We start from the raw sequence: 10659 nt of genomic DNA, 5'->3' as shown, positions 1-10659 counted from the left end.
GAGAAGGCCTTACGTTTTAAAGTCTAAAAGCAGTGAAGTGCATACAAAAGCGAGTTATAAGTATACCTCATATAAGTTGTAGACGACGACTACTACTATATATGTACATATATCTTGTTGTCTCTAAGTATAAAAGCGAACCTCATTGAGTTCTTCGTCAGTTCGTTCAAGTTTTTTCACTACAACACAACTTGTTTGAGTGGGAAGCTCAAACTTATCATCTGGCACAAATAAACAGTAAGTTTCTCTAACATATTTAGTTATTCGTGTATTCAAAAGACTATATTTGCATTTTCAATTAGTAATTTGGATGTCTATTGTGTTTATTTATGCACGATAATAATACAGTAAATAGATCTATAATAGTTTGTCTATTATAGTGTGCCTATTTAATAACCATTAATAAACACAAGCAAAAGGAAACTTTTCCGTTTGTTTTGTTTGCATCGTATTTAATTTGATTGGATAGGTAGCCTTGACTCCATTTCATTATATGATTATCCAACAACTTATTAATCCGAAATTAATAAAGTAAATACTCGTACGATATGCATAAACATGATATGCATCATTAGTTTTTCAGAAATGAACATGAGTTGTCGACCTTGAATAGTTTTAAATGCGCTAAAAGGATTGAAGTGTAGTTAAACTAGTTGTATAATGTGATCAGACGTTCATTCGTTACCCAAAGTTGTGTTATCGTTAATGAAGTATATTTAAAAAAAGACAACATTGTTATCTGAATTGAACCAAGTCATCTGAATCTAACATCAATAATAAGCGGCATTAATTATTCTGATTACTGGAAAATATCATACGAACTTCTTGGCTAGCTAAGTTCGTGTCCTAAGTCATTTCTTTACTAAGAATAAATTAGACAGTGACGCACTCATTTTCTATTATTTAACTGATTATTTAAGTACATTATAATTGTTATCAATTCAAAATCCTAACAATAAGTATTTTTCTTTGCAGGGTTTTCAAAATGAAAGCTATCTTTGTGATTCTCGCCGTGGCGATAGTGTGCGTTGCAGCTGAGGAGAAATATACCACAAAATATGATAATATTGATATTGATGAAATCTTGAAATCAACTCGACTTTTCGATAATTATTTTAAATGTCTGATCGATACGGGCAAGTGTAGTCCTGAAGGCCGAGAGCTTAAGAGATCCCTGCCAGATGCTTTGAAAACCGAGTGCAGCAAGTGCAGCGAGAAACAGAAGATAAATACGGACAAAGTTGTGCGCTTTATCATCGACAAGAAGCCTGAAGAATGGAAGCAGCTGCAAGCCAAATACGATCCTGAGGATCTATACATTAAGCGTTACAAGGAGCGTGCAAACAAAGCCGGCATTAATGTTTAGATCAATCATAGTGAAAAATCAAATCTCAGTTTGAATAGATGAAAATAATTAGTCGACTATAATAAAGACCTATAATATATGTGGTAACTTTTAAGCCTATTTACTTGCGAGTGTAAAGTGAATCTAACTTATATTGATTTATATCGTTGTCGTTAACTCGACATTGTTAATAGCACATTCATAATAGAGTGTTTTTGTGATATAAACTTTAAACTTTAGTCTAGTTTCTGTCCATAGTTTTTCCATTGAAACGATTTTAGCATGCATCAAAACCAGTTTTTTTTTTTAATATTTGATTTATTGTAATTGCTTGTACTCATTTAGATAACGAATTTGTTGTTTGAATTGTGTCGCCTGACTCCAAATGTTTTATTAGTCGGTATAGAGCAGCGGCTTCTTTAATTTTACTAAATCCAACGCAAAATGCTTCAATTTCTATAAACAGTTCCTAGAATAATTGAAAATTTGATGAATAGATAAATTTTGCTTTATAAACTGCAAATTAGAGATACTTTACCTTAACATTTATAATTTTGTTGCGAATTAACGATTGAAGAAATACGCATACTAATCGGACCAAACGGGATTGCATATATTTGTCTTTGACAGTTTCGCATGTTGAAATACAATTGCTAATATACAAATGAATGAATTCAGTTGGCAAGGGACAGGATGTTGTCAATCTGCAAGGCAATATTAATTAATGATGAAGTAGTAACATTTAAGTGAAGGATAAAAGAGTGAAAGATAGTGGAGCTAATTCATCAAATCACATTTATTCATCATTGCACTCACCTATTCACGACTTCCATAGAGTGTAAAGTTATATCCATATTGACAAGTATGTTAAAATATTCCGTAATGTCGGTATTCAACATTAGTCTCAGTAATATTTCAATAGAAATAAGCGGATTGTTCTCAACTAGTTGAGGAAGCTGCAATTCAGATAAGATTGTAAATTTGGAGCCAACATTTTTAAAATACCCGAAAAAATACCTTAGCTGGTGTCAATCCATATTGATGCGCAATATTTCTATTTTGCTTTAGTAAATCATCAAATAAAATTTGTTGATCTTGAAGACTTAATGGCTGAATAAAAGCTTGTTCAATTAACAGTTTTGTGTTTGGAGTAACGTAATTTGATTTGTCATATAAAACATTTAGATTTTCGCTGCTTGACGGATTGATCCATAACAGCTCATCCTCAAAGTCCATTAATGGTGGAGCGATTGACAAAAACATGATGGCTATATTTGAATATAAATTTAATATATGTATAGAGTTCCAATGATATGTAAACTTAGTTGGGAAGCTCAAACTGATTTCATCTTCAAATCACACAGCGAATTTGATCCAACTGAAAATCTGAAACAAATTATTAGTTACATACAGAAAATGTTTTAAAACAATAATGAATTGCTGTCCTAGGCAATGAATAAAGCCAAAAAATTTAATATTCAACTAATCTGTTGCATCAACGTCAATATGTGTATATCGGATTGATGAGAATTAAAAACCCATGTTACTTCTGAATCATGATAGATTTGATTGCAATAGTTGCAGTAATCAATATAATTACCATAACTCAATACGAAGAATCTTATAATCAATAAAACTTGCACAGTTAAAAATAATCATTTACAAATAGTTTGTTTTTCTTTTTTCTCCTAGAGGTGGACAATATAATCAGAGTATATTTTGTTCATGTTATCGATTTGTTTTTGTTTTGTACTCTAAAATTAAATTAGTAATACTAATTGTTGGCCAAAATGCAATATGGCAAGAATATTAAAATTAATTACTTTATGATTATTAATTTTTACAATTTATGTTTTAATACTTTTCATTTTAAAATTCACAATTCCTATGCGTAAGAGCAGTGGAAACAGACTAGCGTCAATGCAAACATTTAGTAAATTCGATAACTTCATTCAGACGCGTGCTCTGTTATCACTTAAACCATAGTTCAAAATAGTTCAGTTCCGCGAATAGTTCGTTCGCTCATTGACGACTCAACCCTTGAACCTCGTATAAGACGGCTATTGTTATTATCAAGGAATATAACTAAAAGTTATGAATAGAGGTTAATACCTGCATACAGTGAAAGATATTAAAAATAAGCAATTATAAAACAATGGCGCCAAATGCATCAGTACCCGTGGAACGCTACGAACCCAGCAGCTCTGGAGTCAACGCGATTCTTTTGGGCCCGCCAGGCTCTGGCAAAGGAACACAGGTGGGTGAAATATTATATAATATAACAGTGACCAGTGGTCGCGCTGATATTGATATCAAACCTATTCACAAGTAGATAAACATAGATACATACATACGCATGTATTTGTTATATGTATTTTGAACTTTCAAGCGATAGAAGCAATACATACAATAGCAATACATATGTACATATGTATATGCCAGCATGCCAATATTTTCTCGGCCAAAGCCAAGCGGCTTCCGCTATAAATAGACAATTAAAAAGTAGATCATCTTAGAATGTGGTGCTGAAGTAAAGATTTAGCACCCAGCTCTAAGATGTTTTAACTTATTTTTGCACAAATGTATATAATAGCACACACATACTAAGTACACATACATGGCCATCGAGCAATTGAATATACGAATTCACGCATGTTGCAAGAGATGCCTGATTTGACCTCTAACTGTTAAGGAAAGGTTTCCTAAAAATCACTCATCTATTAACCGACCGGAATAGTCGTTTAATGAACATTTCGAAAACCAGCGCAATACATAAAATAAATGTGTTTTTAAAATGCTTGAGTATTTTAATTAAATATGTAAAAAAGTAAGATAAAAAAGTTAACCTTTGTTCTTATCGATTTTCATAGTTAAAGCTAATACCATTGAATGATCATTTAATGTATGAATGTATGTATATAATTTCTCGATATCACGCGCAGATTATGAAATTTTTAATTGCATTAGAATGAAATGTTCTTATCATTTATTCAAAAATCTATACATATGGACTATAATCAAAAATGCTTGTGCTGACAACTGATTGTTAATTAACTGGAATACTCACAAACGTCTAATGTTTATGTAATAAAATTATGAACTTCTCGTTTTTATTAGGCACCCATGCTAAAAGAAAAGTTTTGTGTGTGTCATTTATCAACCGGTGATATGCTGCGTGCAGAAATTTCATCTGGCTCTAAGCTTGGAGCTGAGCTCAAAAAAGTTATGGATGAAGGCAAACTTGTGTCTGATGAGCTGGTCGTTGATATGATTGATTCCAATCTTGATAAACCGGAATGCAAAAACGGATTTCTTTTGGATGGCTTTCCTAGAACGGTCGTGCAAGCTGAGAAGGTAATAACATTTTCTTTTTCGTTTTTAATGTTTATTAATTCATAATTTTATGCAGCTTGATAAGTTGCTGGACAAGAGGAAGACAGGCTTGGATGCCGTGATTGAGTTTGCTATTGATGATAACTTGCTGGTCAGGAGAATAACGGGTCGATTGATTCATCAAGCAAGTGGACGTTCTTATCATGAAGAGTTTGCACCGCCGAAGATTGCGATGAAAGACGATGTAAATAATTGAAATATTTATTGTGTTATTTTTAATAATTGTAGGATTTTATTTATGGTTCCAACAGATTACTGGTGAGCCTTTGATGAGGCGAAGTGACGATAATGCCGAGGCGCTTAAGAAGCGTCTTGAATCCTACCACAAGCAAACTAAACCTTTGGTTGACTATTATGGCTTGAGAGGATTGCATTTTAAAGTTGATGCTGCCAAAAAATCAAGCGACGTCTTTTCTACGATTGACTCGATTTTCCTACGAAAATGTGCAGCGAAAGATAAGCTGTAAATTGCAAATTATCAACTTATACTGCTAGTTTTGATACTGCCTGTTATTTCATTTTGATAATCAAATAGTTGAATTTTGAATGTAATTATCAATAGTTGACAAGGTGGCACTGCAGAATTTCATTGTACAGATTTGAAAATAAATACGGGTTTATAAACTATTTCCAAATTATATTTTTTTAAACTTCACTTACTATATCAATAAATCTACCGATTTAATAATACCCTCAAAATGTTTTTCTTTTAAATTTGAATCTCGTGTGTTGATATTCGTAAATTAATAGCCGTTCTTTGAAAATCGCTGTGTGTGTTTTAATAATTTTTAATATTATACACGAATCGATAATAATTAATTTGTTGTGATTTTTTTTAATATGATAAAATTGATGTTATTTAAACTTGCATATTAGAATAATGAGAAGATTTATTAAATTACCTGGATGTGAAACCTTCTGGTTATTATCGAAATGGTATATTTCTGGACGAAAATTAGTTCTTTTGTTTTTTAGCTTGCGGTCACATTATTGAAAGCGTACATTGTTTATGTTGGTTGAACTCGTTCTAAGCGCACAATAAAATAATGGGAGATTTTTCTGTAGTCTGGTCAGAGTTGCTAAAGATATTTCCTATTTTAAATGGCGAGGTAAGTCAGTGAAATAGTCATTGCATATTTTTCGCTTATAGCATATGCCCGTAGATTGTGTATCCACTGCAAGAGATTGAAAAGGAAGTCTTTGAAGATGTTTACCGGCATCTGAATAGCCTGGGAAGCGTTGAGACATTTACGGCAATATTGGATTTGGAAGTTGAATCCACAGTTCGTAATATACTTGCCCCAAAATTGTGGAAACAATTGGCGTCCGATGCCGAGCCTAAAGAAAAGTCAGACCAAGTTATGACAATCGCAGAGATTACTGCAAAGGACGGACTTTTTTCTAAGTTCATCGATGCAGTAAACGAACTGTATGATGGGTATAGGTGCTTATTGGAAATGAAACCTCGCCTCATAAGACTGAATAAAAACGCAGCATCATCATCGGACGTGGAGAACATCAAATCCACTCTACGAAACGCATTGTTAGCTCGCTTGCCGCCCACTTTTAACAGCTTCATTAGCGACTTTTACAGTGTTCACTATGGTCTATTCACCAAGGACTCCATATTATCGTCGACGACAATAGGTAGCTATCTCTTTGTTGTTACTGTGTTAATGCGACAAAATATTGTAATATCTTTCAGATTCTGAAGTATTTACTGAACTTCCTTGTCCTGGTTGCAATTATGATCATGATCAGTGTTGTTGCCAACAGCTTACGGAAATGGTGAATTCCACAAACTTAAAATTACTTGAGATGGGCTTAATTGATCGCTTAGCTGGTAGTGCTTTAACCATATTGATTAAATTAAAAATAAAAGAGCACATTAATGATACATGCCTTGGAATATTCGATAGAAGTCACCTAAAACAACTTGAAACCGTAAGTAAATTATTCTATTTCAAAATGTAGCATAAATGCTTTAATTTTATTTTAATTGACAGTGGATAAACGATGTGGTAATGACTTGGTTGACTAGCATATTTACCGAGTGGAGATCGGGGGATGACATTAATAATGAGCAAATTCCTGAATCTGTGCAAGCATTCAAAGTCAAATTAACATATTTTATGTATGAAACATTTGCACAAAATGTCATTAGTCAGTTCTTCAGCATAATTATAGGCAAGATCATATAGTGTAATTTTCTAATAGTAGTTGTAGTTGCTAATAGCTTTTCCGTTTTCAGATTACCCAGACTCTACGCCAGCCATTGAGGACCTAAAAATTTGCATGGAAAAAATTGACATGAGAGTACATTTGACTGAATCATTGCGAAGTGCCTTAGAGGCCAGAATTTTGCATCCCGGTGTCAATACTATGGACATATTGACAGGCTACGTTGCGGCTATAAAGGCAATACGCCACCTAGATAACACTGGCGTGATATTAGAAATAGTTACTGCTCCTATCAAGGATTATTTGCGAAAGCGCAATGATACTGTCCGAAGAGTAGTCACTGGCTTAACAGAAGAAGGTCCAACAGATTTATCGGAGGAGCTGGCAAAAGGAGAACTCATCAAGGATGGCAAAGATGCGGGTCTCAACGAGTTTAGCAACTGGGAAAATTGGGAGCCTGATCCTTTCGGCATTGATCCTGATGTTTTGCAAATGAATAATTCGAAAATTATTCGATCTGCTGATATTATATCAATGGTTGTGGATATATACGGCAGTAAAGAGTTGTTTATGGTTGAGTACCGCAATTTAATGGCCGACCGTTTACTGTCTCAACTTGATTTCAATTCGGAAAAAGAAATTCGTAATCTGGAATTACTGAAAATAAGATTTGGAGAATCTCTCTTGCATAGCTGCGAAGTCATGCTCAAGGATGTAACGGACTCAAAGAGAATCAATGCTCATATTCATGGAGACGGCAACATCAATGAGAGTATGTTTATATTTGCTTGGATAATTAATGTAATGCTTATTATAAACATTAATATATTTTATTTAGGTACATTGTTTGATATAACATCATTAATAATTTCTGCGCAGTTCTGGCCGTCATTTAATAAAGAAAGTTTACAATTGCCTGAGGAACTAGAAAACGAATTTAAAAAGTTTACCAAAGCATATGAGTCATACAAAGGAAATCGTACTCTAAATTGGCGTACTGTGACTGGACGTGTCAATATTGTCATTGAAATTGGCGAACGAGTCATGGAAATGACTGTGCCTCCCACACAGGCAGTGATTATTTACCATTTCCAGCATAAGAGTACGTAGAGCTGACATATTTGTAAAGCCACTTTTAAATTAATTCTTTTTTTTTCGTCTTCAAAAGGCGTTTGGACTCTAGATGAGCTTAGTAGCCTGATTAAGGTGCCTCCATCTGCGTTAAGACGTCGCATTAGTTTCTGGCAAAACCATGGGTTGATTACCGAAACAGAGCCTGGTGTCTTTAGCTTATTGGAAGAGGAATCTGAAAAAATTGAATTCGAAGAAATGAATATTACAGATGCTGACGAAGAGGACTTGGAGTCTGCAATGGCATCTGCTAGTGACCAACGCGAGGAAGAACTACAAGTAATATATAAACTATGGTATAACTCGCTTAGCAGTCCCGATAGAGCGTATGCGTCAAATTTTTGGCTGCTACTTAAATTGGAGAAAATGCAGCTAATCATATTATACTATATTTACAAGCTAAAACCCTAGTAACAATTATATTCCTCAGGTGTTTTGGTCGTACATTGTTGGTATGCTAACAAATCTGGATTCAATGCCAATCGATCGCATTCATCAGATGCTAAAACTATTCGCTTCTAACGGCGGAGGTGTTGAGTTCACACAAGATGAATTAAAACATTTTCTACAGCGCAAAGTACGAGAGCATAAATTGCTATTTTCAGGTGGAGTTTATCAGTTGGCAAAGTAAATTATCGCCTTTTTATATAAGAGTTAATTTGATATTCCATTAAACATCAAAAGGTTATTTTAGGGCGACTGCAAGCCTTTCGCTGAAATTGTTGAATAAAAGCTGCAATTAAAATATGTACAATGCTATTTTATACAATTGCATTTATTTAATGAATACATGGGGTTTACATAGTTTTTCGTTTTTATTACTCAGGAATGCGTGTATTACAATTACCATGGTACATTTTGATAACGCCTTCGCAACGAAAGTACGCATCAAATATATTACTATAGCCGTGATCTTTCCACCACGTACAAAGCTGTCTATTCCATATACAATCTAATCTGTATATTAGGTTCGGGTACTCGTACCCGAGCAGTGTAAAAAAGTCCTGGTCACCTAGATGTCCCTTGAAGGAGTATTTTGAAACTAATCTATGCACTTCGTATTGTGTGAGCACCTCCAAATACGTTTTTGAGTCTCGAATGCGATTTAAAAGCATAAGTACTACACCAGAATTAAGGCCCGGGTAACCATGACGCTCATGATTGTTGTGATTCGTTATCAATTTACTATTTTTATTGTTCTTAACTAATTGCATAGGATGATACGGATTCCCAAAATTCGATTTCGGAAATCGTACACGATAACGATAGAGTATGTGCCGATAAACTGGCGTAAGTTCCGGCGCCAGCCCAAATAGTTGATGGGGTAAAAATCTGTCAAATTCTGCAAACAATAACCGAACATCTGAACGAAAAACAATATCACAATCGAAGAGAATCGCGCGACTTATGCTTTTGTCGGCAATGCGATGCAAGCCAAGCGATAGGAAAAAAAGTGAATCGCTATAATATGAATTGGGCATGGAACTGAAATATGGAGACAGTTTGGCAGTTATATCCTGTATAATGTTTGAACATATCTGCACGTCGTACATCGTGTATATCACTATTCTACGAAATTTTCGAATTTTCCGTTGTAGTATGTCTAGCACAGACATCTCGCTTTCCTTATCAGTGATAATATGCAAATGCAGTTGCGCATTGGTGTGCTTAAATAAACTATGTGCAAATAGATCGAACTTCATTTGAAGACGATAGTTTTCTCTAGTGTATATAACAAATATATTATAGTCGGACGATGATGTTTTGTTCAGATGCATCGATGAATAGTTTAGTAGATATTGCATGGGCTTGACGATTGGATTATTCGAATTGGATGCGTCGCCACCTAGACCTTGTGGTTGTTCACTTTGAGGATAACTTGTCTGGAGTTTAGCAACATTTGTAATTTGATTGAAGCGACTGGACAGAAATACCGAGAATATCTTATTGCGAAACAGTAGATCCGTGTAAGTAAAGATGATGAGAAGACCAATAAAAATCAATGCCAATGATATCGCTAGCTTTTTTTGCCATCGACATCGAAATGTCGTCCACCTTTTAGGGCTTTGACGTGCTGCACTTCTACGGTTTACAATTAAGGTCACATTTTCGTGTTCGTCCAGCAATTGAGACTTGCATTCCATATTAATATTGGCCGGATAGGTTTTATATTTCCGACTGATGTTGTAGAAAGCGTACTTTGCCATTTTAAGATCAGTAGTAATAAGTTCATCCGTACCTGCCACAATAATAACAACAAATTCCATTCAAAATTCAAATACAAATATTATACATGCACGTACATACACAAACATAAGTCCCCATTCAGCGCTTTTTGTTGGTTGACTTCACCGCAAACCAAATAATATTCAAATATTCATATTTCACTAAAACACACTGAATGGAAATTTTAGAAATAAAATTACAAAATACATATTTATTTAATAAATAGTTGAATTCAAAATCTAGAACATCAACATTTTCTTTTGATCAATAAACCTCCAATCCAGAGTGACCACCCGTTTAATTCTATATTACACCATAAAATATAAGCTCTCAGGGAGGGTTGCAAAAACATCGATTACCCTTGATTCCTGGTCATTTTATTG

The 10659-nt window shown here is 34.1% G+C and overlaps 5 protein-coding genes across 6 annotated transcripts; 3 read left to right on the top strand and 2 right to left on the bottom strand.

Annotated features, from left to right (window-relative positions):
- The first annotated feature begins 117 nt into the window (after nucleotides 1–117).
- On the top strand, nucleotides 118–1453 carry LOC117571451 (ejaculatory bulb-specific protein 3). Its single transcript, XM_034253598.2, has 2 exons — nucleotides 118–237; nucleotides 976–1453. The coding sequence occupies exon 2, from the start codon at nucleotides 986–988 to the stop codon at nucleotides 1364–1366; it is 381 nt and encodes a 126-aa protein (XP_034109489.1). The 5' UTR covers nucleotides 118–237; nucleotides 976–985; the 3' UTR covers nucleotides 1367–1453.
- Nucleotides 1454–1465: 12 nt separating this feature from the next.
- Nucleotides 1466–2613, bottom strand: LOC117571450 (CCR4-NOT transcription complex subunit 11). The gene is made up of 4 exons (XM_034253597.2): nucleotides 2363–2613; nucleotides 2162–2301; nucleotides 1884–2049; nucleotides 1466–1814 (listed from the first exon to the last, which is right to left on the bottom strand). Exons 1-4 carry the CDS (start codon nucleotides 2606–2608, stop codon nucleotides 1683–1685), a joined length of 684 nt encoding a protein of 227 aa, XP_034109488.1. The 5' UTR covers nucleotides 2609–2613; the 3' UTR covers nucleotides 1466–1682.
- Nucleotides 2614–3357: 744 nt separating this feature from the next.
- LOC117571449 (adenylate kinase) lies at nucleotides 3358–5365 on the top strand. Its single transcript, XM_034253595.2, has 4 exons — nucleotides 3358–3602; nucleotides 4463–4699; nucleotides 4755–4922; nucleotides 4990–5365. Exons 1-4 carry the CDS (start codon nucleotides 3501–3503, stop codon nucleotides 5203–5205), a joined length of 723 nt encoding a protein of 240 aa, XP_034109486.1. The 5' UTR covers nucleotides 3358–3500; the 3' UTR covers nucleotides 5206–5365.
- A 342-nt stretch (nucleotides 5366–5707) lies between these two features.
- LOC117571444 (anaphase-promoting complex subunit 2) lies at nucleotides 5708–8809 on the top strand. The gene is made up of 8 exons (XM_034253588.2): nucleotides 5708–5847; nucleotides 5902–6385; nucleotides 6444–6682; nucleotides 6745–6925; nucleotides 6990–7691; nucleotides 7758–8021; nucleotides 8088–8329; nucleotides 8481–8809. The coding sequence occupies exons 1-8, from the start codon at nucleotides 5785–5787 to the stop codon at nucleotides 8679–8681; spliced, it is 2376 nt and encodes a 791-aa protein (XP_034109479.1). The 5' UTR covers nucleotides 5708–5784; the 3' UTR covers nucleotides 8682–8809.
- On the bottom strand, nucleotides 8781–10576 carry LOC117571448 (xyloside xylosyltransferase 1). Of its 2 annotated transcripts, none has more exons than XM_034253593.2 (2): nucleotides 10354–10576; nucleotides 8781–10289 (listed from the first exon to the last, which is right to left on the bottom strand). In XM_034253593.2, exons 1-2 carry the CDS (start codon nucleotides 10373–10375, stop codon nucleotides 8869–8871), a joined length of 1443 nt encoding a protein of 480 aa, XP_034109484.1. In that variant the 5' UTR covers nucleotides 10376–10576; the 3' UTR covers nucleotides 8781–8868. The 2 variants fall into 2 exon arrangements, with proteins under 2 accessions (XP_034109484.1, XP_034109485.1); XM_034253594.2 differs by having other exon boundaries at nucleotides 10358–10576.
- Nucleotides 10577–10659: the final 83 nt, after the last annotated feature.

This window comes from Drosophila albomicans, chromosome 3, assembly GCF_009650485.2.
Source record: "Drosophila albomicans strain 15112-1751.03 chromosome 3, ASM965048v2, whole genome shotgun sequence".
NCBI classification, from domain to species: Eukaryota; Metazoa; Arthropoda; class Insecta; order Diptera; family Drosophilidae; genus Drosophila; species Drosophila albomicans.
This window is presented reverse-complemented; position numbering and strand designations above follow the sequence as displayed.